This window comes from Chiloscyllium plagiosum, chromosome 12 (assembly GCF_004010195.1).
Source record: "Chiloscyllium plagiosum isolate BGI_BamShark_2017 chromosome 12, ASM401019v2, whole genome shotgun sequence".
NCBI classification, from domain to species: domain Eukaryota; kingdom Metazoa; phylum Chordata; class Chondrichthyes; order Orectolobiformes; family Hemiscylliidae; genus Chiloscyllium; species Chiloscyllium plagiosum.
In genome coordinates, this window is record NC_057721.1 from 85,364,745 (window position 1) to 85,392,567 (window position 27,823).

General features: G+C 43.4%; 1 protein-coding gene across 6 annotated transcripts in view; it reads right to left on the reverse strand.

Annotated features, from left to right (window-relative positions):
* cbsa (cystathionine beta-synthase a) overlaps window positions 1-27,823 on the reverse strand; it is a 62,791-nt gene that overhangs the window by 21,509 nt on the left and 13,459 nt on the right. Inside the window, exons 6-16 of one of the 6 annotated variants that reach the window (XM_043701446.1) lie at window positions 27,610-27,744; window positions 27,365-27,434; window positions 26,933-27,024; window positions 23,982-24,107; window positions 23,723-23,807; window positions 23,382-23,487; window positions 23,076-23,153; window positions 22,671-22,805; window positions 18,770-18,878; window positions 17,107-17,191; window positions 10,049-10,183 (exon numbers count right to left, since the gene is read on the reverse strand). In XM_043701446.1, the coding sequence (XP_043557381.1) occupies window positions 10,170-10,183; window positions 17,107-17,191; window positions 18,770-18,878; window positions 22,671-22,805; window positions 23,076-23,153; window positions 23,382-23,487; window positions 23,723-23,807; window positions 23,982-24,107; window positions 26,933-27,024; window positions 27,365-27,434; window positions 27,610-27,744 (1,035 nt within the window). In that variant the 3' untranslated portion in view covers window positions 10,049-10,169. Of the gene's footprint in view, window positions 1-10,048; window positions 10,184-13,417; window positions 14,057-17,100; window positions 17,192-17,781; window positions 17,843-18,769; window positions 18,879-22,670; window positions 22,806-23,075; window positions 23,154-23,381; window positions 23,488-23,722; window positions 23,808-23,981; window positions 24,108-26,932; window positions 27,025-27,364; window positions 27,435-27,609; window positions 27,745-27,823 lie in introns of those variants that run through there. The other 5 variants (XM_043701444.1, XM_043701447.1, XM_043701445.1 and 2 more) reach the window with 5 other exon arrangements.

Here is a 27,823-nt window from a genome sequence, read left to right on the forward strand (position 1 = left end):
GGCCTTTGTAAATAAGGTTGTAAGTTTGTGCTTCAATGAGGGTTAAACATTGTGCTTCAATGGATCATGCTTGTGCAGTCAGTAACTGATTTCAAATTATAGGTTAACTAATTAATAGGTAATCTGTGTATTTATTCAGGTCCAGCTACCTCCTGTTTTCCTGATTCACTGCCCATTTCTTTACGTGACACTAAAGAAATCAGCCTTACAAACTAGCTTTAAGGATCGGGATAATTTTAAGGTGCTTTCAGTAGCTCATACTAAGTGTGAATGGGAGGACCTCAGATTTGTGCTGTGTTCAGTCCACTGCACCTTGACTTCTTCAACTCACTCAAACTTGATATTAAGTTGAGTTGGTTGTTTGAGTAGCATAAAATCAAATGCAGTTCTGAGTAAGGATTCAGCTTCTTTCAACTCTGTGCTGGTCTAAAAAATTCACATTTCGGCTGTCTTGTGCTACTCAGAGGAAGGGTTTCAGACTCGAACTGTATCACAGTTACACAGGGATAGTTCTAACATTTGCACACTGCAAAGTGACTTTAAACCCATCCTCAATTATGGCAGAAAAATAAAAGAGCCCTTTCCATATCTTCCAATAAATGTGTACTTATGCAAACCCACTTGCATACTCACACTCTCAAACTAATATAGACACACAGTCACACATGCAGACTCTCACAAGTACATGAGTACATGCTCTGACACACGTACACTCGCATAAGCTTAGTGTTTATTCCTGAGACTGGAGGTATGTCAGAGCCAAGGCTGGCTCTGTGTTGCCAGTGATTGATCAGACTTATTGAGCAACTGGCTGTAGATGGACAATCAGAGGGTTTGTGCGGTTAATCTATGTAAATATAGTTTTTATATTTTTCATCACTGAATAAAGGAGAATATTCAGAAAGGGTAAAGGGAGAGATGGGAAAGCTGAGATACTTGTGAGGGAAGAAGAGGACACTGGGGAAAGGGTAAGGGTGAGGAAAATAGGAGGCAAGAGATTGAGGAGAGCAGAGAAAGGGGTCATTGATAGGGTTTGCAGGAGATTAGGCAAGGGCAGGGGAAGGTGAAAGCGAGAAGATGCAGGCAAGGCTGGAGTAGAGGGCATATACACTACAACTGTGGTGTTAATTGTATACTTATTCCCTTTGACCTTTAAGGGATTTGTAAATTAGATGAGTTATTTATTTTTGATCAAGGTTAAGATTAGCATAAAACTCATTTGAGTAAAACCTTTCCTCGTCTCTCTGGATAAGTCACTGATCATCATTGGCCACATCCAGTGTCCTGGTAAAGTGTCTCCCGCTGCTGGGTCCTCTTCCCCTAACATACAACTGACCAGCATTCAGAGGAGGACAGAGCAAACCCTGAAACAATGCTCTGAACCTTTCCCTGAAGTGTGGCAGTGTTGACATTAGTAACTGAGAGGAGCTTGCTGCCAATCAAGTTAGATCACACATCAAGTCCAAACAGCTTAATAATGAGGCAGAGCTACAGGTGAGAAGGGTAACTCACATGAAATTTGGATCCCTCCAGCACATGGGCTATCCTGTCAATGTGTTCAAAAATCTGAGAGTCAGAAATTAGCCTGGTTAGTCATTGAAGACTCAGCAGAAACTCACCGCTATGAACAGATATTAGTCTTAAATTGAGGGACAGCCAGTGTTGATTGGGTTAGCTGCAGCTTGCAGATTGACCTGGCCTGGATTGTGGCTTTGTTTTGAATGTGAGATTTTTGAACACAATTACCATTGTAGATTCAGAATTTTAAAGCAGGAGTAAACTGACTTCCGGTAGATTTGCTGGGTTACCTGACCATGACTAGGTTGGCAGTACAGCTGTAACTGAGCTAAAGAAGGACAGTTATCCAGGACTCCCATTACAAATTTGCTGAGCTGTAACCCATGCTGACAGAAGAGGGTGTGTGGCTAGTGGAGGTACAGGTTCATTAGTAATTCTCACTAAGCTGCGCAGCTGCAGAGATCTCACGCCTTACTGCTCAGACAAAGAGGCTGCACACAAGTAGCAGTCCCTTTAAGATTTGTAAATGTGTGGCTGTCAGAAACATTTAGGAGGATGGGGCAGTGCAAGAAATAGGCTGTACTGTCAAAAGCTGTGACTCCAGTCACATCTGCACCCTGACAACTGCAGTCTGTCAAAAAAAGGTTTCTATCTCATTTGTACAGACCACCAGTGAGAAAGAAGGCTTTCTCTGTCATTTGACAAGGTCATGACCTGATCTGATTGTGACCTTAACCCCACATTCCTGCACACCCCCAATACCTGCTGAGTCTCTTGCTACTCAAGAATATATCTGCCACAGCCTTAAAAATGTTCAGCAACCCTGCCTCCTCCTTATTCTAAATACTCACCCTGGTCTGCCTAAACATTTGTTCCCTGAGAGACAGCAATACATGTTCTGTCATTGTCCATCAGTGAAAGCTTATCAACTTTTTTCTTACATTTAATGTAGTATAGATTATGACATTGTTACAAGCAAGACTTTGATGTATTTGAGCACTCCTGTATGCAATAATATGTTCAAATATTACAGTTTTCAAACTATTGATCTGATTTGTTTTACTTTCCTGCCCCTAGGGTCAATACTATTGACAGAAAGTGTTGCAATCTGTGTAAAAACAAGATTATTGCAAATTGTTTGCCCTGACCCTTGTGCTCTGTCCTTAATATGGTCATCATTGTGTTGAAGATCAAATAGAGAGAAGCCCTCAGCAACCTGCACATTTACACAGCAGATTTAATCAGCACAGGGGATTTTCCACTTGCATTAGATGTTGCAAGTCACATAAATAAACTAATTTGTTGCCTCATGTCACTCAGTGTTTTGTGGCCAGACACATGAGGGCTCAGAATGTTCAGTGGAAAAGAAATCGTTTTAATGTTAAACCTCAATTAATCAGTTTCCCAAGGGAATGACAAGTTTAAAAAAAACTTCTGATACATCAGGCCTGATTTGTACTCCCAAAGAAAATTTGGTCAAATGATGGAATCCCCTCCCCAAACCCCTGGTAAATTGAACAAGAAGTGAACGTTGAAAATCATTTGTGCCATTTTACCATTTCCTGATTTCTGTGCCACCACACCTTCCCCATACACTTTATACATTAGTTTATGTTTCTGTACATTTCCTTTAGTGTTCCCCCATCACCTTCTCTGTCTGTATTTCTCCTTCAATGCTGTTCCTTTATAAAATTCTCCAGTTCTGAGAAGCAATTAATGACTGTAATTACTCTAGATGAGGGCTACACACAGGCTCATTTCTGCTTTTGGCAAAACTTGATTTGACTTATTCAGGCATGAAATTATTACAGTACGATTATTATTAGTACAGAATCTGTCAAAATATTCAGTAGTCCATAAGCATCTGTAGAGGCTAACAAAGAGCTAGACTGGACATAATGTAGATAGCAGGAGTCTTGCCAATGAAAGCCCTTGTTGCCTTTTTGCTAAATTAAGTTCCAAATGGACAGCAGTGGGCCTTCCTTGGGTATAGATGCTGCCCACTAAGAGTATCAACCAATCAAAGGCTGGCACCAGGAAGTTGTGCCAGTGGGAAGATACTGGCTGCCAGAAATGCACTTCCCTGAAACCCTGGCTCCTCACCAGATCCCAAACCATAGAGAAGTGAGGGCATGGCTCCAAGTCCCTGGATAACCCAAGCCATCAACACCACTGCCAAAATTGCCAGTGCTTCAGATTTAGGGTCTTTCATCAGAACTTCACTTTTGTTCTAAACCTTTATGTTTCCAATTATTTATGCTTTGACCATAAAGGAGACATGTGAAAGGTAATAGAGAAAGAGCAGGTTGTGCTGAATGGCTGATGTTAGTGAATATTGCTGTGAATAGTTTGCCATGTATGTCCATGCTGTGAAATCCTCACACTTACTGCCCACACTCTCCCTGATCTCTACACCTCTTCTCTTCCCTATCCCCATCTGAGTTTCTTGGCTCCTCGTTATTCGGAATCTCAGCAATGCCCTTCCTGGACCATTTCTTGCCCCTGTTCCAGATTTCTGTAACCTTGTGACAGTGAATCTATCCAGTACTCCACTGATGTTCACCAACCTGTCAGTATAAATATGTTTTTATGAATTGTGCTTCAGTTGGGGGATTTGCTTTGGATAAAAATGTATTTTTGTATGGAGGCAATTGTATTTACTATAAAGATTTGAAGAATTTATTAAGAGAAATAATTCGGTGTTGAGTTTCCTGCATGTGTTAGCTTTGATGAACCAGTGTGAGGATTTTGAACATTTCCACTGTGCTCAGTAGAACCGGAGCTTTGCTTCTTTAGCTGTAACATTGCATTTTATTCTAGTCTCTTTTGCAGCAAAAAATATATAAAAATAAAAATGTTTTTAACTTTTGAAATATATCTGGAGGCAACGTGTCAGCATAAAAATGTTTAGAAGGTGAAACATTAAGGAGTGATATTTCTGGTTTCTGTTGCAATGAAGATCAATTGTTGCTGAGTTTTAATAGATTTCCTTTGTCCTTTCGATTCCACGTTCCTTCTCACTCAATTCTCCAGCTCTCACTGCCTTCTACTACTAGTTCACTAACACAGGTCTAATCTGTGAAGCAACAGTTTCAGTCATGGCAGTATCACAGCAGAGCCCAGTATAGCCCCTCATTAAGTACTGTCTGTTGTCATCTGTTTTACTGGTGCCTGATCACGTCATTTAAGCACCTTTAACAATAAAACATCCAAAGCTACTTTACAGGAATAAATTTCCAGGAAAAATTCAGACTGAGCTCTGAAAGAAGATATTAGTTAGGCAAGCATACTCCATCATTCAAAATGGTTATGGTTAATCCTCAGTTTTGACTCCACTTTCCCACCCACTATCATAGAATCCCTACACTCCAGAAAGAGGGAATTCTGCACTGACCCTCTGAAGAAGGTCCCACTCCCCCATTGTAACCCTGCATTTATCATGGCTAATCCACCTGGCCTGCTCATCACGAAAGTCAAGAAGTAATGGGATACAGGGTGATTTGGCTATCTGGATTCAGAATTGGTTGGTTGACAGAAGGGAGAGTTGTTGTAGATGGATAGTATTCTGCCTGGAGGTCAGTGTTCAGTGGTGTCCTGCAGGGCTCTGTTCTTGGGCCTCTGCTCTTTGTAGTTTTTATAAATGACTTGGATGAGGGGTGGGTTAATAAATTTGCTGACGACACAAAGGTTGGAGGTGCCATTGATAGTATCGAGGGCTATTGTAGACTGCAGCACGACATAGACAGGATGCAGAGCTGGGCTGAGAAATGACAGATGGAGTTCAACCTGGATAAATGCGAAGTGATGCATTTTGGAAGGTTGAACTTGAATGCTGAATATAGGATTAAAGACAGAATTCTTGGCAGTGAGGAGGAACAGAGGGAACTTGGTGTTCAAGTGCATAGATCGCTCAAAGTTGCCACCCAAGTGGATAGGGTTGTTCAGAAAGCATATGGTGTTTAAGAGCAGTGAGGTCTTAGTACATCTCTATAAGTCCCTGGTGAGTTCACACTTGGAATATTGTGTCCAGTTTTGGTCACCCTACTACTGGAAAGATACGGAGGCTGTGAAGAGGGTGCAAATAAGGTTTACCAGGATGCTGCCTGGACTACAGAGCTTGTCTTTCGAAGAGAGGCTGACTAAGCTCGGACTTTTCTCTCTGGAGAGGAGGAGGAAGAGAGGTGACCTGATCGAGGTATACAAGGTAATAAGAAGCATGGATAGAGTCAATAGCAGAGACTTTTCCCCAGGGCAGGATTGACTGATACAAGGAGTCATAGTTTTAAGATATTAGGAGAAAGATATAGAGGGGATGTCAGAGGAAGGTTCTTTATGCAGAGAGTTGTGAATGCATGGAATGCATTGCCAGCGGTGGTGGTTGAAGCAGAGTCATTGGGGACATTTACGCGACTGCTGGACATGCACATGGACAGCAGTGAATTGTGGGGTGCTTAGGTTAGGTTATTTTATTTTAGATTAGGGATAATCCTCGGCTCAACATTGTGGGCCGAAGGGCCTGTTCTGTGCTATATCTTTCTATGTTCTAATACTATGGGCAGTTTAGTGTGGCTTGTCCTATGGTTTGTTTCCAAGGGAATAAAAATTATCTCAAGGTTAAGTAAATTTATCTAAAGCATTTGCAAACTCTGCAGTGAAGAAATCCAAAGATTCACCATCCTCTGAGTGAAGATATTTCTCCTCATCTTTTCCTAAAACTTCGGCCTCATATTCTAAACTCCCCACTAGGTGGAACAACCTCTGTGTCTACCCTCAACTCCACCAATATTCAAGAAATTTAATACCATCCAGGACAAAGTATTTTGCTTGAAAGGCACTCCATCCACTACCTTCAATATTCACCAATGCACAATGGCAGCAGTGTGTATGTTTTTTGCCAGCCTCTTCCAAACCTACATCATCTACCATCTGGAAAGACAAGGGCAACATGTACATTGGAACATTCCCACCCCCTTGAGTGACACCCTATCTAACAACTTCAATGTTCACTCCATCCACTACTGATGCTAAGTGGCAACAGTGTGTACCATTTACAAGATGCACTGCAACAATTCATGGCTCCTCCACCAGTACCTTCTAAATCTGTTAGTTCCATTGTCTGAGAGATCAAGGACAGCAGATGTGGGAACTACCATGTACAAATTCCCTTCCAAGTCAATTACCATCATGATTTGGAAATATACCATTGTACCTTTTGGGTCAAAATCTTGTGGATCCGCCTACGCCAAATGGACTGCAGCAGTTCAAGAAGGCAGCTCACCACCACCTTCTAAAGGGCAATTAGGAATGAAGAATAAATGCTGGTTTAGACAGTCATGCCCACATCCTATGAGCAAAGGAAAAAATCCATTGAGACCCTCCAGCAAAATACCTTTACAGCTCTGATCAGAAGAAAGCTCTGCTCCACAAACTGTACCTTGAATATAAATGTTTTAAATCAAACATCAAAATGGCCAAATTGTTTCCCATTCCTGTAACTGGAACACAAGAGACTTTAACAAGGTTTCTTAAACAAGAATGTGGTGGAGGCAGGTACAATTGCAACATTTAAGAGGCATTTGGATGTGTATATGAATAGGAAGGGTTTGGAGGGGTATGGGCCGGGGCTGGCAGGTGGGACTGGATTGGGTTGGGATATCTGGTTGGCGTGGACGGGTTGGATCAAAGGGTCTGTTTCCATGCTGTACATCTCTATTACTATAAGTTATTTTTGAGTTTGTTATCAGCAAAACTTTAAGCAAGTGGTAAAAATAAAACTAATTCACAACTAAACAATAATCTGAAATAAAAATAGCCCCTTAATCTCTAGCCAACAAAGACCAACAAAGCTGTGCAAATGTGAAGTGGATTTTTAAAGAAAATGGCAAAAGGCAGGACACACTCCTGTAGGGGTGTCCAAATTTAAGGGATTAATTGGGATGACGTCTCATAGTTTCCGGGAGTTACTAACAATGAGATCAAAATGTTGACTGCTGTTGAGTGATGGAAAATCTTCAAACCAGGCTTCCGTTCAGCTGAAACGTCAGTCAGACTTGTGCGATTGAATAAGAGTGACAATTCAGCTTTCAGAGTTTAGGAGGTGGTCAGAAACAGAGGTCTGGAACTTTCTCAGGCTCCATCTGTGTAGCTGCTTCTGCTGCAAGATTTCCTCTTTTTCTAAGGAGACATAGATTTGCTTACTGAACACTTTGGGGGTCTTTTTCTCTTCAACTGACACGCCGAGGTACTGGAAAAACAAGAACCAACTTCAGCAGAGTATTGCCTGACAACTATCAGCCCATGAATCCAACTGTTCCAAACCAAGTCAGTCCAGCAATTAACACCATTAGCCTCATCTTTTATCTCTCTTCAAATCTTTACCTGTCTCCTTTTCCAAACTTACTTGATTTTGAAGTAAGGAGATGGCAAATCATAGTTCTCATTAATGTTGAACCATTCCAGGAAATCGCACTTCATGTCAAAACCTTGGTAAACCTTTATAATCTGGAATATTCAAACCATTCCATATTCCAGTTACTTGTGGTCCTCAAATATAACTATGTATTCCTAACTTGCTCCCTATACCATAAAAACTTATTTTAAAAAGTCAGATTTCCATTATTGATCTTTATTCATGCTTTCTGAAATATCCACCCAATTTCTGGTCACCTTAATTTCCAAACTATTACCCCACTATTTTGTGCTCTTTGGTGGCATTGATGATATTATCTTTTGTAATAATACAAACAATTCTTTGATCTCGAACTATGAAACTCCCCAAAGCAATCTAACGTTTTTGATGTTTAAATCTAAGGTGGCCAAGGGATTGTGGTCAGTAACATTTTGGTGGGTTTCTTTTTCATTTGCTCATGGGATGTGGCATGGCTGACTGGTCCTTGAATAGAGTGGCTTGCTCGGGCCAGTTCAGAGGGCAATTAAGAGTCAATCACTTTGTTGTGGGTCTGCAGTCACATGTAGCTCAGACCTGATGAAGGTAACAGATTTTCTTCCCTAAAGAACATTGATAAACCAGAAAGGTTTGTCCAATGCCAAGGCATACAAAGCTATGGGCCAAGAGCTGGGAAATGGGATTAGAATAGTTGGTTGTTCTAGTCCAGCATGGATGTGATGGGCTTTTCTTGTGCTGTGCATTTCTGACAACCAATCCATTCCATGTATTAATCTGTCAAGTGTTCTCTATGACAACAATTGACAGTGGGTCCTGGGCAGTTCAGGATAGGTAATAACTACTGGCCAAGCCAGTGACACCCAAGTCCCATTAATAAATATTTTAACAACCACTGCCTTCTCTATGCCCAATTCATCATTTTACCATAAGACCCACCCACTCCTAAGTAACTAGCCTCAGTTGTTATTTTGAAGGGTTTGATGAAGTCAGTTCAAACAAATGATTTTTAAAATATATTTTGAAACTCAGTTTTTACCTGAACTTGTTTTTCTGGGCTTTAACAATAAGGATGATGTTTTATTGGTGCAGATTGCACTAGATTCCATTGTATCTTAGTGAATCTCTACAAATTTCTTTGACTTGTGTGATTATGGCTGATCATACAACTCAGTCTCCTGTTCTTTCATTCTCCCCATCCCTTTGATATTTTAGCCCTAATAACTATATCTAACTCCTTTTTGAAAACATTCAATATTTTGGCCTTGACCACTTTTTGTGGGAGTGAATTCCACAGGCTTGCCACCTTTTGAGTGAAGACATTTCTCATTTCAGTCCTAAAAGGTCTATCTTGTATCTTCAGCCTGTGACCATTGGTTTTGGACTCCCCAAACATTGGAAACATCCATCCTGCATCTACTCTGTCAAGTCCTGTTAGAATTTTATCGGTTTTTATAAGATCTTCTCGTATTCTTCTAAACTCCAGCAAATGCAGTCCAATTGATCCAGAGGTCCCCATTGTCTTTTCCTTTAAATACAAGAATGTGGAGTCTAATTATTCTCAATCTTTCGTTATTGGCTAATTGGATGATAGGAGAATCAATTTGTGAATCGTCTACATTTCCTTCTACCTTATTCTCACTATCTCTACCATTCACTACATTCAGCACCTGACATACGTGTTCCTCTACCTTCCTGTCTACAGTGGTATCATTTTCACACATTAATCCGACATAACCAGTTCTTCTTCCAGATCAGGAGTATCTAACAGATAATTCACTTGATTAGCTCTTTTAATGACTTTGAATAACACTGAATCTCACTTTCAATGCTTCCCCTTGTAAAGATAGTAACAGTAACACTTTGTCTCTTGTTTGAAATGTTCTTGTTTTTGCGTGTTTAATTGTTGTTTCTTTCATGTTTGCCTGTGAAAGGTTTAAAGTCTCTCAAGAAACAACGGCTCTTATCCATGTTGAAGTTTCATCTTCCTCTCATAAAAATGTTTCCTTGATCAATGTTAATGCCCTTCATATGAGAAGTTACCATGACCACAGGTCAATTTGGACAGATTTTTACCAGATTCTTTTGGTGACTCTGACTGCAAATAACAAAGTCCAATCCCAGTTACATGGATATTCAGAACAATGCGCTTTAATTGTTGTTTAATCATTCAAATCTGATGGTGTCTTCTAAAACTCCTTGTGTTTTTGGATGGTGTGCTGTGGTCTTCAATTGTTTGATACCCACACTATGCATAATGCCCTGAAAATGTTTAGACACAAAGTTGAAACCTTGGTCAGACTGTATTTCTATTGGTAGTCCATAATGAATAAACATCTGAGTTCATTTTTCAACACTGCATTAGCTGTGATGATCCTCTCAGGCCTGGTTTGTGGGAACTGTATTAGTAAGGATATACTGATGCCCTTTTGATTGTGACTCTGGTCCTATACAATTTATCAACATTGTACTAGATAGTGTAGTGTTTTCCAGAAACCAGTATAGATATTAAAGGAGCTAGCTTGTGATTTCCCACTAATTGACATTGAGTCATAGAGATGTACAGCATGGAAACAGACCCTTTGGTCCAACCCGTCCATGCTGACCAGATACCCCAACCCAGTCTAGTCCCACCTGCCAGCAACTGGCCCACATCCCTCCAAACTCTTCCTATTCATATACCCATCCAGATGCCTTTTAAATGTTGCAATTGTACCAGCCTCCACCACTTCCTCTGGCAGCTTATTCCATACACGTACCACCCTATTCGACCAACTGTACTCTTTGCTACCTTCCCCCACCCTCCTCTCTGACCTATCACCTCCATTCACCTATTGTACTCATTGCTACCTTCTCCCCAGCTCCCCCCCACTCAAAATCTCTCCACCCTGGAGGGTCCCTGCCTCCATTCCGATGAAGGGCTTTTGCCCGAAACATCAGTTTTCCTGCTCCTCGGATGCTGCCTGACCTGCTGTGCTTTTCCACTCTAATCTAGCCATTTAGGTACAGAACTGGCTGAAAGGTAGAAGACAGAGGTGGAGGTGGAAGGTTGTTTTTCAAACTCAAGGCCTTTGACCAGTGGAGTGCCACAAAGATCAGTGCTGGGTCCTCTACTTTTCATCATTTATATAACTGATTTGGATGTGAGTATAAGAGGTACAGTTAGTAAGTTTGCAGATGACACCAAAGTTGGAGGTGTAATGGACAGTGAAGAGGGTTACCTCAGATTACAACGGGATCTTGACCAGATGGGCCTATGGGCTGAGACGTGGCAGATGGAGTTTAATTTAGATAAATGTGAGGTGCTGCATTGTGGGAAAGCAAATCATAGCAGGACTTATACACTTGATGGTAAGGTCTGAGGGAGTGTTGCTGAACAAAGAGACCTTGGAGTGCAGGTTCACAGCTCCTTGAAAGTGGAGTCGCAGGTAGATAGGATAGTGAAGAAGGCATTTGGTATGCTTTCCTTTATTGGTCAGAGTACAGGAGTTGAGAGGTCATGTTGTGGCTGTACAGGACATTGGTTAGGCCACTGTTGGAATGTTGCGTGCAATTCTGATCTCCTTCCTATCAGAAAGATGTTGTGAAACTTGAAAGGGTTCAGAAAAGATTTACAAGGATGTTGCCAGAGTTGGAGGATTAGAGCTACAGGGAGCGGTTGAATAGGCTAGGGCTGTTTTCCCTGGAGCGTCGGAGGCTGAGGGGTGACCTTATAGAGGTTTATTAAATCACGAGGGGCATGGATAGGGTAAATAGACAAAGTCTTTTCCCTGGGGTGGGGGAGTCCAGAACTAGAGGGCATAGGTTCTGGATATAGGTTTGCCCGCTGAGCTGGAAGGTTCATTTCCAGACGTTTCATCACCCTACTACGTAACATCTTCAGTGAGCCTCAGGCGAAGCACTGCTGATAAGTCCTGCTTTCTATTGACGTTTGGGTTTCTTTGGGTTGGTGATGTCATTTCCTGTGATGAAATCACTTCCTGTTCTTTTTCTCAGGGGGTCATCTAGACATATAACTAGAAAGTAGGACTTATCAGCAGTGTTTCGCCTGAGGCCCACTGAACGTGTTACCTAGCATGGTGATGAAACATCTGAAAGTGAACCTTCCAGCTCAGTGAGCAAACCTACATCCAGAACCTCAACCTGAACTACAAATTTTCTCAAAACTCACTAGGGCATATGTTTCAGGAGAGAGGGGAAAAGATATAAAAGAGACCTAAAGCGCAACGTTTTCACGTAGAGGGTGGTATGTGTACCCAGGCGTCAGGTAGTGAAGGAACGACAGTAGAGGAGGTCCAAGACCTGCATGCCCTTGGCAGAGTGGGAGGGGGAACCACAACAACGAGCACCTGAGCTACAAATCTTCTCCCAAACTTTGAACTTCAATATGTCCCTATGAGAACCTGGCTGGGAGAAATGTCAGTGATCAGTTCTTATATTTTACATATTCTGACATGACCTGCCATAGGAACCTCATATGCTTCCTCAATATTGTTTTACAACATGAGCAATCTTGCCTGTTTCAGATCCATGGGGAGATTTGCATCAACTCCTCAGAATTCATTCTTTAACACAATAGCACTTTCAGCTTTAGCTTCAATGTGATTTAACTGGGTGGGATGCTGTTGGTGAGTCAGTCCAGGTTTGATGGGCCAAACAATCTATTTGCACTGTAGGGATTCTGTGATTCTATAAACTGATAATACATACCTTCCTAATCTGGGAACTGCTTGTTGAGCATCAACTAAAAAAGGTATACGAAACATTTCTTCTGAATTATCCACAACTTTAAAGGAAGTTTTAGACACTCTAACCTGTGCATTTTAAAAATTGATTTAGGTGATGTGGTCATTCCTGTCTTGACCAGCATTTCCTTTCCTATTTACCCTTCAGTAGGTGGTAGTGAACTGCTGCAGTCTGTTTGCTGTAGGTAGATCCACGATGCCCTGAGGGGGGGAAACTTACAGGATTTTGACCCAGTGACACTGAAGGAATGATAATTATATTTCCAAGTCAGGTTGGCAAGAAGAACTTTGAAGCCTTGGTATTTCCATGTATCTGCTGCCTTTGTCCTTCGAGATGGAAATGGTTGTGGATTTGGAAGGTGCTGTCTGAGGAGCTTTGGTGAATGTTTGCTGTGCATCTTGTTAATTGTGCACACTACTGCTACTGAGTATTGGTGGTGGAGGGAATGTGGATGGCTGGGGAGGGGGGGGTTGGTGATGCCAATCAAATAGGCTGCTTTGGTCTGGATGGTGTCATTCATCTTGAGAGTTGTTAGAGCTGCATTTATCCAGACAATTGGTGAGTATTCCATTACACTCCTGACTTCTGTATGGTGGACAGGCTTATGGTGAGTCAGGAGGTGAGTTACATGCTGGTGTTCCTAGCCTCTCATTTGCCCGTGTAACCATTGTCTTTATCATGGTGAACTTCTGGTTAATGCTTCCCCCCGCTACTGAAAAGTAAAAAGTGATTCATTGAAAAAGGAACATCTGAAATATATTCATTTATTAAATCAGCTTAACCTAGGCATAGAAAAAAAAAGTCAATCCAGTAATAATACAGACTCATGATCATTCTTTGAAAACGGAGTGGATAGAGGACAATAAACTCCAGGGGACAGTTCATTAAACAGAGGAATAATCATCAATTGAGGTACATTTAATGAAGCATAAATAGCTGTATAATCTGGAGATAGCAAATCAGAATCAATTGACGTGGAGCTGGAAAAGCACCAGGTCAGACAGCAACCGAGGAGCAGGAAGGTCAATGTTTCAGGCCAAATGGCCTAAGACATTGATCCACCTATGATTTGAGGTACTCTTAAAATTGGGAAAAAAAAAAATTTGGAATTCAAAAGGTGTAGGCAGCCTTTTGAGGACTGCTAGGAATAAGCATGGTACTACAAACTAAATACAGTAATGAACTGAGTGTAGTGTAACAGAGCCCAGAACAGCTAAATGAGAAAAGGAACCTTCTGCTCCACACCAGACAATGTACCAAAGTCTGCTGAGTGGAAGACCACCATTCATTTCAAAGCCATCTCCTTCTGACTTATGAAGCTGAGTAGATCAATTGTCGTCAAAACACCAAGTACTACCGGTTTCTTACAGTGAATACCATCCACTTGAGCTGGAAGCAAAAACAGGGACAGACTATTAATGAGGACATAGGAAAGGAGCAGCCAGTTAATACTATTACTGGGGCCTGGGAACAGAAGGATCATGAAGGAAAATGGCATTTGGAGATGGGCTTTGCATGGAAATTAGGCCCTGGAATGGCAATTGCCGGTTTTATTCCCCCAAATATCCACTGTGTTTCCATAAGCAATGAATACAAGAGTTGGCTATTAAGCTCCTTGAGCCTGCTTTTTAGATAAAACAACCAGATTATAGCTTTAACTCCACTGCTTCAAAAAGCCTCAACTCGACTGACAAAAACAGCTTGAAATTAAGCAATGGCATATACCCCACTGTTCTGAGAATTCCAAACATTAGTAACCCTCAGCATAAATTTCCTGTATTATTTTATCTCAAATGTGAGACTCCTCGTTTTTACAAACTTTACTACCCACCCCCCACCTCTAGAATCTAAGGAGAAACATCCTCAGTCCACAGCCTGTCAAGCCCTCTCAGAATGTGACACATTCAATCAGATCACCTCATTCTTCTTGCCTCAGAGGCCTGAGCTAACTTGCTGAATATTTAAAAGGCAACACCCTTCACCCCTGAAGTTAGTTGAATGAAGTTTCTTTGAATACACCAACAATCAACACTAGATAGTATTGATTCTTGTTTTAAAATAAAACAAGACTATTAGAATACTCAAAATTCATAACAAGACTGATTGACATCAATAAATAGGATTTGATAGCCATTAAAGAGACATGGAGACAAATCTGCCAGATAGAGTATAATGTAGGAACATATAAAGTTGTTAATTTTGAAGATGCAAAAGCAGAGAAGGACATTGTATCTTATCAATGTCCAAGAAAGAGTTAGATAGAGCTCTTAAGGATAGTTGGATCGAGGATTATGGGAATAAGGCAGGAACAGGATACTGACTGAGGATGCTGAAAATGTGTTGCTGGAAAAGCACAGCAGGTCAGGCAGCATCCAGGGAACAGGAGAATCGACGTTTCGGGCATAAGCCCTTCTTCAGGAAAGCTTATGCCCGAAACGTCGATTCTCCTGTTCCCTGGATGCTGCCTGACCTGCTGCGCTTTTCCAGCAACACATTTTCAGCTCTGATCTCCAGCATTTGCAGACCTCACTTTCTCCTCACTGACTGAGGATGATCAGCCATGATAGTAATGAATGGTGGTGCTGGCTCGAAGGGCAAAATGGCCTACTCCTGCACCTATTGTCTATTAAACACTAGGTGCTGTGATAGTCTCATTACTTTGAAGGAAGGATGTAAATACATTGGAAGTGGTTCATAGGTGGCTTACTTGACTGACATCTGGAACAAGTGGGTTGTCTTATGACATAAGATTGGACAGACTGATTGCTAACTATTCTGAACTCCAGTGGAAACCAATGACTTGATTGAAGTGTATAACATCCTGAATGGTCTTGACAAGGTGGATGGTCAGTCCAAAAGTAGAGGGGCAAGTTGGGGGGCAGTACTTTAAAATTAGGGGTTACCCTTTTGGGACAGATGAGGAGAAAAATTTTCTGAGGGTTGAGAGACTTCAGAACAGTCTGACTTAGAGCAGCATGAACAAATTCACTGAATATGTCAAAATGGAGGTGGACAGATTCTTAGAAATGGAAGTTCTGGAGAAACTCAGCAGGTCTGGTAGCATCTGTTGAGAGATAAACATTAACATTCAGTCCAGTATTATGCTCCTGAAGAAGCCATACCAGACTCAAAACATTAACTGTTTCTGTCACTAGAGATGATGTTTGCTTTTATTTCAGATTTCCAGCACCCACAGTATTTCAATTCATTAAAATAAAAGTGGTGTTTGCCAGGGATGTCAAGGTTATTGGGAGTAGACAGGAATCTGGAACTTGAAACGACAAATAAGCCACGATCTTATTGAATGATGGAGCAGGCTCTGGGGCCATTTCATATAGAACATAGTGCTAACCACTGAGCCACCATGCTGCCCTGCTGCCTCACAGCACCAGTGACCTGGGTTCAATTCCCACCTCAGGTGACTGTCTATGTGGAGTTTGCACATTCTCCCAGTGTCTGTGTGGGTTTCCTCCGGGTGCTCCGGTTTCCTCCCATAGTCCAAAAATGTGCAGGGGAGGTGAATTGGTCATGCTAAATTGCCGATAGTGATAGGTGTATTAGTCAGGAGTAAATACAGGGTAGGGGAGTGGGTCTGGATGTGTTACTCTTCGGAGGGTCAGTGTGGACTTGTTCGGCCGAAGGGCCTGTTTCCATACTGTAGGGAATCAAATCTAATTACAGCACAGTACAGGCCGTTCAGCCCTCAGTGTGCCGACCTGTGAAATTAATTCATTATCCACATTTATGTCCAATGCCCTTAATAATCGGCGAGTCTCCTGTTGTTGCAAGCAGGCCGTTCCATAACCCTATTATGGAGTAAAGAAACTACCCCTGATATCTGTCCTAAATCTATCACCCCTATGTTTGTATTTGCCATCTAAATTACTAACTATGTGATTTATTTACTAGAACACACCGACCCAGCTCTACCATGGAATTCTTCATTTAAATAACATTCTGCTTTCCTTGTCTGACCCAGCCTGAAAGGAAATCATTAAATTTCACTTGGCAGGGGCTAATTTTCACTTTATAGAATCCCTACAGTCTGGAATGTGGCCATTCGGCCCATCAAGCCTGCACCAACCCTCTGAAGAGCATTCCATCCTATTGCTGCAACTCCACAGTTCCCAGGGCCAATCCACCGAACCTGCACATTTCTGGACGGTGGGAGGAAACTGGAGCAAACCCACACAGACACAGGGAGAGTGTGTGCAAACTCCACACAGACTGTTGTCCAAAGCTAGAAAATCAAACCTGGGTCCCCAGCACTGACGCAGCAATGTGCCACCCTGTCACCACTAAATTGTATGGAAATTTAACATGGAAGATAATTGTTTGAGATTCAATTCTAATTTTGAGCAGCAAATCATGATGGAGGTTAATCATGAGGACTCTGGGCAATGTCTGTACTTTGGAGAGGTTTGACTAAAATTACTTACACTGGTCCTGCTCATTCATGATCAGAGCAAATGCATCTGTCTCCAGGATAGAGGACAGCTTCCCCAGATCATCATTCCTCTCAACCTAAACACAAAATTACAATCAGATAATCATGAACATCTGGAGAATCAGACAGTCCAAATCAACTTCCCCAAAAGGACAGGATAATCCACAAATGACACTAACAAACCACACTGACAAACATCAGGCTCAATAGCCTGCTGACTCTTTCACTCTTCAATAAACACACACCTCAGAGGCCACAATACAAAAGAGCAGAGCCTGAACCCCTCAGTTTCAGTTACCTCCATGTTCTATTTCAGTAAGGAGAGGTTAAACAAAATGACATTGCCTTCCATTTTAACCCCACAACAAACCATGTCTTCGGCACATCATGTCATCAACCAAGCAGTCTTTGATGGGGACAATGCAGAGGGTGGGGAGAGGGCTTTACTCTGTATCTAACCCCACACTCTCCCTGTCCTGGGACTGTTTGATGGGGACAGTGTGTATGGAGCTTTACTCTGTATCTAACCCAGTGTTGTCCTTGTCCTGGGAGTGTTTGATGGGGCAGAATGGCAGGAAATTTACTGTCTATCCCTGTGCTGTCCTGACCACATCCCCACTCATGCCCCAGTAAACAATGCCCACCCCACCCTCCGGATCATTCCTACCGATGGGAAGAGCTGTCTGGCTGTTCAGCATGTCCAGCACCAGATCTTGAAAGGTGGCCACCTGATAACAAAGAACCACCCATAATGATAACACAAAACTCGGAAACGTAGCAAACAATGAGGAGAGTGACAGAGTCGAGAAGAACATTGACTGGTGAAAATAGACAGGAACACAAGGGAAATAGAGTGACTCACTTGAATAGGAAGTGAGAAAATTATTTTTTTTAAAAGTATAATTGTAAGAGAGTGGTATTGGTGCACAGAGAGAGATAAACAAACAAGAGGAGGGGGAGGGTGGACAGAAAGGGGAGGAGGACATCTGGGAGCATAAACCATTGAAGCTCAGGACAGGCTCAATGAGTCGCTAATAAATCCCATCCAGCAACCCTGGCTTCAAAAAAAAAAAAAATGTACAGCACAAAAATCAAAAAGGTATGTTAAATCTTTAAAAAACATGACCATAGCTAGAGTATCCGGTCTAATTCTTAGCATCATCATTTAGGAAGAATGTTCACATCTTGATGAGGTTGCACAAACAATTTACATGATTGGCAGCAGGGCCATGGAGAGACTGGAGATGGTGGGACCGTTCTCACCACAACAGAGGAGATGAGGAAATTTAAAATCAGTGTGTTCAAAGTAAGGAAGGGTTTTGATAGTGTGAATCAGGAGAAACTGTTTTCTGTTGCTGGAAGGTTAGTGACAAATGGCAGAGGAACCAGAGATAACAGGAGGAAACATTTCTCTTTTACAGAGACATGGTGAGGTATGAGGATCTGGAATTCACTGCCTCAGTTCCCAGGGTGATGGTGATAGATTCAACCACAAACTGGAGGAGAACTGGATAAACAAACAGGGCACTGGGGTAAGATCAATGGCAGTGACACCAGTGGATCACATTCATGGATCACCTTGTCTTGGGGTAGTATCGCTGTGAGATTCTAACACAGACCCCAAGCCCCTGTATCTACACAGTGGAGAATGTTACCTTCCCAAACTGCTTGCAGAGAACACAAGTGACTGGGTCCATTAGTTTAACCTTTGCAGCCATGATGGAGCTGAGCATCTGTTTCAGAGACACCACTCCCAGAAGCACCCTGAAATCACACAAAAACATTCACAGTATCTGGCAGCATGTCCCAGCCACTGACCCCAGTCCCAATACATTCCACTCTCCCCACATCACACTTGCCCTTCCACAAAAGCACCCCCCCCCCACCTCAAAGTGCCATCCACCTCCCCCCCCAGCTCAAACACTTCAAACATAAAGCCTGAAGAATTCAGGGACATAGCAGAAGTGGCAATGATGATTTACAGATTAATGTCGAAACAGGTGGGAGTGGTGGGGTGCAAGCTAGGTACAATAGCCACGGGAAATGCAAGTTTACAGGGATGGGGAGTGTTCTGGGTGGGATGCTCTTGAGGTCGGTGCGGCCTAAAAGAGTCAAATGGCCTGCTTCCACACTAAAGCATTGTATGTTCTGAAAAGGGACACAAGGGCATTGCAGGTTTTTGAGATAGGAATGAGGAACAGAAATAATGTTTCAGCCCAAGGGCTCGTCACCAGAATCGAGACCTCATCAGTTCTTATGTCACTCGAAACATTGACTCAGGTTCTCTCTCTACAAAGGCCACAAGATCTACTGCATTTCTCCAGCATTTTCCTTTGAGACACTGGGGCTGGACTGAAATATGTTATCGTTGCGAGAGAGGTGTAGATGGTTTTGGATAGACTTCCCAGACAGAATATTCAGGTTGGTAACTTTTATATAAAAAAAATCCTAGATCTGAGGAGGTGAAGTGATAGCATCATAAAGACCAAAGTTATAGACTAGGATGTAAAGACTCCATCCTCTATCAGCATCAAGTCTTGAGACACCGGTGATCGCTTCACAGCACCAGGATTAACGAGACACAACCCTCCATGGAACAACAAACCAGCTGGCAGCAGGAAGCAGCAGTGACCCAGGCAACACCCACCCTGCTCACAATGAAGTCAAAACTCGAGATGTTCAATATCACAAACAGGGAAAGCGAGAATAGATCAGAAAGATGACTGAATCACCTACAAACAATTCAACATGGAAGCAACTAGAAGACCATAAGAAATCAGAACAGGAGCAGTCTGTTTGAGCTTGCTTCCCCGTTCAGTAGGGACACAGCTGATGGACATTCCTCACATCCATTTTCCTGTAACCCTTGATGTCCCAACTGATCAAGAAACTCTCTACATTATTCAATATACACAAGGACACTGCCCCGACATCTCTCCATAGTAAGGAGTTCCAAAGACACAATCCTTAGAGGAATTCCTTCACATCTGTGTTAACTTGATGCCTGTTTAATCAGAGACTACACCCCCTGGTCCTAGACTCTCCCACGAGGGGAGAGCACAATGTGAACAACTGAGAAGAGAGGGTAAGCCCCTTGTGCTGCCTCTGGTGAACATAGAGTCATAGAGATGTACAGCATGGAAACAGACCCTTCAGTCCAACCCGTCCATGCCAACCAGATATCCCAACCCAATCTAGTCCCACCTGCCAGCACCCGGCCCATATCCCTCCAAACCCTTCCTATTCATATACCCATCCAAATGCCTCTTAAAATGTTGCAAATTTACCAGCCTCCACCACATCCTCTGGCAGCTCATTCCATACCCGTACCACCCTCTGCGTGAAAAAGTTGCCCCTTAGGTCTCTTATATCTTTCCCCTCTCACCCTAAACCTATACCCTCTAGTTCTGGACTTCCCGACCCCAGGGAAAAGACTTTGCCTTTTTACCCTATCCATGGCCCTCATAATTTTGTAAACCTCTAAGATCACCCCTCAGCCTCCGACGCTCCAGGGAAAACAGCTCCAGCCTGTTCAGCCTCTCCCTGTAGCTCAAATCCTCCAACCCTGGCAACATCCTTGTAAATCTTTTCTGAACCTTTTCAAGTTTCACAACATCTTTCTGATAGGAGGGAGACCAGAATTGCACACAATATTCCAACAGTGGCCTAACCAATGTCCTGTACAGCCGCAACCTGACCTCCCAACTCCTGTACTCAATACTCTGACCAATAAAGGAAAGCATACCAAACGCCGCCTTCACTATCCTATCTACCTGTGACTCCACTTTCAAGGAGCTATGAACCTGCACTCCAAGGTCTCTTTGTTCAGCAACACTCCCCAGGACCTTACCATTAAGTGTATTGGCATCTCCTGGCAGAGAAGAGTGCCAAATACGGTAGTAGGTCACATGCAATCACTGCCTGCATGTTGTCTGAGCAGCAGCTCCAGCTGCTGGTTTATGCTGGGTTTGCTATTGGCAGGAAGCCTGTGGCTGTGATCCAAGAATGTGTCCATGAAAGTTGACTGGGTCTGGAGTTGATGCATGACCAATACTTGCTGCTGGTTGAAGTGTTTGGGATGAGCAATCAGGATGGACATGAAGGAAGCAGAGGAGAAAAGAAGTGACCAGATGGTGTGGGAGAGCTTGGAAGGAGGATAAACAATCAACCTTGAGACAGCCTAGGGAGAAACTGACCCTCAGTCTCTCCAAAAACAAAAGGGTGTGTCTAATGTGGAAAGGCAATGTCTCTTCAAACAGTGTCCTGAAATGAGGGAACAAGTTGTCAAAACTTGTTCTTTAAAATCTGATTACAACACATTCTGAAAAGCATGTAACCTGACGTCCTTACAGCAGTTTGAACAAGCAATGACTGGACAGGCTGAATGTGTGGGAAAATGAATGGCAGATGCAGTATGAGGGCCTCCACTTCGGGAACAATAAACAGGAAGGCAGATCATGGCTACAAAATAGAGAGATGAATGTGTACTCCAGTCACTGAGACAGGTCATACAGACAGGGAAATAGTATGTTGGTCTTCCTAGCAAGAAGGTTAGAGTACAGGAGCAGGGATGTCTTGTTGCAATTGTATAGGGCCTTGGTGAGACTATCCCTGTAGTTTTGATCTTACCTGAAGATGGATGTTCTGGCTATGGAGGGAGTTCAGCAAAGATTTACCAGACTGATTCCAGGGATGGATGTATCAGGAGATGTTGAACCAGTGTGGAGTGTATTTACTGGAGGTCAGAGAACTGGGAGTGGGGGACTGGGGTAGCTGTTGTGAAATCTCAGAAACCTGTAAAATTCTGACAGGACTAGACAGGGTAAGTGCAGAAAGGATATTCCCAGTGTCATACTCTATAGTAATAGGGCAGGCAGTTTAGGACTGAGTGAGGAGAAATTCTTCACCCAGAGAGTGGGGAGCCTGTGGGATTCATTGCCACAGGAAATGGTTGAGATCAAAACACTGATTTCAAGGAGTTGATATCAGAGTTGGGGCTAAAAGAATTAAAAGGATATCAAGTGAAAACCGGCAACAGGCTATTGAGGTGATCAGGATAAATAGTGGAGCAGGCTAGAAGTGCCAAATGGCCGGTTTATGTTTCTATTTGAAATCTGGATTTGTCAATGAACTGGAGCTGCAGGAAAGCAATGTGAGATTTTCAGTGCACTCCTGTAGTGAGATGTGAAAGATTACAAGAGACAAACTCTCTAGTCCATTATCTCAGGGCTGATGGAGCACACTGTGGGTCCATACCCACTGCACTCAGAGGGTGCAGTCCAGACCTATCCAAGGTTTTAACAGTTAGTTAGAGTTAGTTTTAACAAAGAGGAACAAGCCAGTCCAGTTGGGCAGGCAATGTCACAACAACACAAACAGAGAGACATTCTGCTTCACATATGGCAGTTATTAAACACAAGGAGGAACCGAATAACTACATCATTTAAGGATACGACTTGAAACACATTACAATTGTAGGAAGACAATGAAACATGGAGAGTGTAGGGCAATGGAACCAGTTTGGGATAAACAAACACTGGCCCCTTGAACACTTACCCCCTATCAGTGAGTACAGGAGCCTGATCATAACCTTCTTCACGAAGAATCTCAATGGTCCTCTGACAGGAAAGCGATGACAGCACAGTGAGTGGAGGCGGGACATTAAGTTGCTCAACATGACATGTCCACCACCTAAGAAGAGGGACAAACTTTACATCATTCTCAACCCCAGCACGGGTCAGCGCGCGCGGGGGACCCCCTGCCCCCCCAGAGAGAGGGGTCAGCGCGGGCGGGGGACCCCCTGCCCCCCAGAGAGAGGGGGTCAGCACGTGCAGGGGACCCCTTGCCCACCCAGAGAGAGGGGGTCAGCACGTGCAGGGTCCCCTGTCCCCCAGAGGGGTGGGGTCAGTGTGTGCGGGGGACCCCTGTCCCCTAGCGAGGGTTTGCTGGGAGTTCTCTTACCAGGGTTTCTTGCAGTAGGTTGGTGGTCTCACTTGGAATCCTTTCCGTGTCATCCAGTCATCACTGAGAAACTTGGTCCTGGAAACAGAATGATATCAGTCAGCGAAAGCAGCTTTTCCCTCACTTCTCCACATCCACCCACTCCATCATCCTCCCCATTCCCTTTTCACCAAAACTATGGGTGAGAGTGAGGAAGTGAAGGGAAGGGTGAGTAGGCTGACTGACTGGTTGGGGTGGGGACAGCGTTGCCGGATGTTGAGATTGGTTGGGGGTGAGGGAGGGGGTCACGTGAAGGCTGGGACTTACATGTAGTTGCGGATTGAATCCGGGAGGATGACCACACAGCGCTGACCTTCCTCAAGCTCCTTTGCAGCTTCCAGAGCAACAGAGACAGCACTCCCCGAACTTCCACCTAGAATACAGGCTAGCATCTCAGATTCAGGCTCTTGTCACAGTGCTCCAACCCAATCACTGCCCAGCTCCCCAGGATCCCAAGCCTGTTCACCAACCCCACATTACCACTCTCTACTCAGCTCGATACTTCCTCAGGAACTCTTCCTAGAATCACATGAGAGCTCCCAATGCTATTCCAGCCCTCATCCTGATCCCTGCCCACACCTCCACCTCACAAACCCCCAATTTCTTACCACACAGCAGCCCCTCCTCCCGGATCAGCTGACGAGCAACTTGAAAGGATTTTTTGTCATTGCTCTTGTACCATTTATCCACAACCTGTGGAGATTGACAACAGTTAGTACCAGGGACCAGACCACTGAGGAAGCAAAGTAATAAGACCAGCCCTAGGACACCAGGCACTCGTCTGGAGGAAGACCACCAAATGATAGGAGAAAGTCCAGATGAGGCCTAGTTCCTGGGTAAGACTGGACAGGACAAATGATAACTCACTGATTGATCCAGAACTGTTGGGATGAAATCGTAGCCAATACCCTCCACTTCGTACGTGCTGACATCGGTTTGATTGAGATGTTCAGGTTCTGCCAGGATGGAACCTTCTGGATCAACTCCAATAATCTAAAGACAGTAAGTCAGGAGCACAAGGCCCAGAGTTAGAGTCAATGAAAACAAGTCCCCCAGGCACAATATCCTTGCAGTGCAATGAAGTAATAATCCTCATGTCCATGCTAAACGAATTCAGAAATCAACATGGCTAAATAAATCTGGACAACATAACTGGCCTCAGTAACTGGGGACAATGACGACTAATCATAATTTGTTGTTAAAAAAAAAGTCCATCTGGTTCACCCAAGCACTTTCGGGAAGGAGATCTGTCATCCTTACCTGGTCTGGCCTGTGTGTGACTCTAGCCCACAGCAACATGGTGGACTTTTAATCACCTTAAATGGCTGAGCAGTACACTCAATTGTGATGAAGCCAGCATCCATTCTCAGGCAGGTAGGTAAGTAATAATTCTTTGAGAGACAGTGTGAGATGGGGTGTAACAAATATCCCAATCGATTAAACAAAAATGCCAACAAATCCTCTGAATAAATAGGTTTCCAGAAGGTGTTGATAGTTGATAGGCAATAGTTCACAATTAAAGGACGTGTCTGAATTACAAAACCTGCCAGAAATGTTAGTGTCAAAAGTTTAGAGAGGGAACAGGGGCAGTCGATATTAGGAAGCTATCAATGCTGGAGAAAAATAACAGGGTTAAAGGCTGACAAACTCCCAGTGAGCAAATCTACATCCCACCATACTAAAGGAAGTGACCTTGGAATTCAGATACATTGGTCATTTTTGAAAAATTCTGTAGAGTCTGGAACAGTTCCTACAGATTGTAGGGTGAGAAATCTAACCTGACTTAAAGGGAGGAAGAGTACACAGTGTTACATACAGTTAGCCTCCTATCAGCAGTGGGAAAAACACGTGTATTTACAAAAGATGTGATAACAGAACAGCACAGGCTGTTCCACCAAGGCTATGCTGACACAATGCCTTTTTAAAACTAAAAACCTTTTGCCTCTGTGATCCATACTCCTATTCGGAAAGCGTTAACAGGATCGGACAATACTAGCAGGGATTTATAAAAAACAAAATCACCCTTAACTCATGAGAGAGGCGAGAGATTTAAAAGAGTAAATGAAGGGCATATTTATTTTGAAATACAGATGCAGTTCTATGTGGGATGGACTTTTTAAGGAGGTGGTGCATGTGGGCACAATTACAAATGTTTAAGAGACATTTGGATAAGTACATGAATATGAAAGGTTTGGAGGGATATGGGCCGGGAGCAGGCTGGTGGGGCTAGTTTACTTTGGGATTACGCTGGTATGGACCGAAGAGTCTGTTTCCATGCTGCATGACTCTACAATTCTATTACTGGAATGTTTGAGGATGTAACTATAAGATAGATAAGGGAAAACCAGCAGTTATGGTGTATTTAGATCTCAAGACAACTTTGGATATGATCTTTGGTAAGAACTCAGTGGGTATAGGGAGAACGTACTTGAATGGATTGAGAATTGGCTCATCGACAGAAGAGAGAAGGTGGGAATAAACACATTAATTTTCAGGTGAGAGGCAGTGGCTACTGGTGTGCCACATGGGTCCATATTTGAAGCCAGGCTATCCATTATATATAAATGACTTGGATGAGGGAACCAAAACCAATATTTCCAAACTTGCTGATGACAGAATGGATGAGATTGAGCCCTGTAAGGAGGATACAAGGTTGCTTCAAGATGATTTAGACAAGTGCATGGATTAACACACAGCAGGTGCAGTATAACATGAATATATGGGAAGTTATATACCTTTGTGTGTAAAAAAAGGATGTAATTGAAGTGTGATATGTTGGGAAATGCGAATGTGCAAATGGATTTGGGTGTCCTTGTACATCAGTCAGTGAAAAAGGCAGGTGATGCAAGAGATTAGGAAGGCAGACGTTATGATATTTTTATTTAAACTGTTCAGACATGTTACAGCTCTGGAGCAGATGGAACTCGAACCCTCTAGCCCGGAGACAGGGATAATACCTGCGTGGGTTTCCTCTGGGTGCTCCGGTTTCCTCCCACAGGCCAAAAAATGTGCAGGGTTAGGTGAATTGGCCATGCTAAATTGCCTGTAGTGTTAGGTGAAGGGGTAAACCTAGGGTAATGGGTCTGGGTGGGTTGCGCTTCGGCGGGTCGGTATGGACTTGTTGGGCCGAAGGGCCTGTTTCCACACTAAGTAATCTAATCTAATCTACCAATGATACATTGTGAACACACAACATCTTGTAATGAAGGACAATGAGGAATGTCTTACTGCAGTTGTACAAGGCCTTGGTGAGACCACACCTGGAGTGTTGTGTGCATTTTTAGTCTCTTTATTGAAGAGAGGATATAATTGGAATAGGCGGAGTGCAACAGAGGTTCACTCGGCTGATACCAGGAATGGTAGGACTGTCGAGGAGAGATTAGTGAATACAGGCCCAGCAGAACCAGAGTTTAGAAGGACAAGAGGGGATCTGATTGAAATGTATAAAATTCTAACAGGATTAGACAGACTTGATACAGGGAGGAGGTTGGGAAGTCTAGGACCAGGGGACACAGTCTCAGGATACAGGGTAGACCATTTCAGACTGAGATGAAGATAGATTTCTTCACTCAGAGGCTGGTGAACCTGTGAAATTCTCTACCACAGAAAACAGTGGAGGTCAAATCACTGACTATATCCATGAAAGAAATAAATAAATGTTTAGGTTTTACAGGTAGCAAGGGTATGGAGAGAAAACAGAAATATAGCACAAGCATAGAGGCTCAGTCAGGAACATGGTGAATGGTGGGGCAGCACCAAGGGCTAAATGGCCTCCTCCTGTTCCTGGCTTTTGATGTTGCAGATCCCTGACCAGGTACCTTGCAGCCTGGACATTTCTCCTTCAGTTTCCTGGCAATCCCAGTGATTGTTCCTCCAGTTCCTGCTCCAGCCACAAACATGTCCACTTTTCCTAAAAGAAAAAAAGGAGGAAAGAAAGAATGAGTCCCCTTCCCAACCCCATGTCATCCTGCCCTCACTCCCACAGCCTACTCTCCCCCACCCCCCCCAACTGCCAGGATCGACCTTTCCCCAAAGTCTTAAACTTCCCCCTTACTCCCACAACTCCCTACCCATGATATTCCCAGGACTCCCCTTCCCGCATCATCTACCACCACCTCCCCCCCAAATCTCATTGTCCCCATTCTCGTTACAGAATTAGGCTTGATCCAAAAACTTCCCAATAAACAGCAAGTGCAATACTGAAGGTATTATGACAACCCTGCTATCCCATAATTGCAATCAACTCATACCTTCACATTGCCTGAGGATCTCTTCTGCAGTGTGATCATAGTGAACCAGTGGGTTTCCAGGATTCCGATACTGCAGGCGAGAGAGAAAGGTGTCACAGCTTTGAACAATAAACAGCTCCCACTGCCCAAAGAGGCACCTCCCCACTCCCCACTCTCTAGCCCCTCCATTTGGGCAGGCAGTGTAGGGATGGGGAGAGGGGGTGGGGGTGAAATCCAGCCATTAACTAGAAGACACCTTGACTCACCTGATCCAGGATGAGAGAGTTTGGGATTTCATTCTTCAGTCTCCAGGCAACACCAACATGAGACTCTGGTGAATCAAAGCTGGCACTTGTTGGTGTCCGTACAATCTCTGCCCCGAGAGCTCGTAACACATCAACCTTCAGAAAATAAAGTCAACAGGCAAGGTAACCAGGAGGGACAGCTACACAGGGAGAAACCCAGTTCCAATTTGGAGGG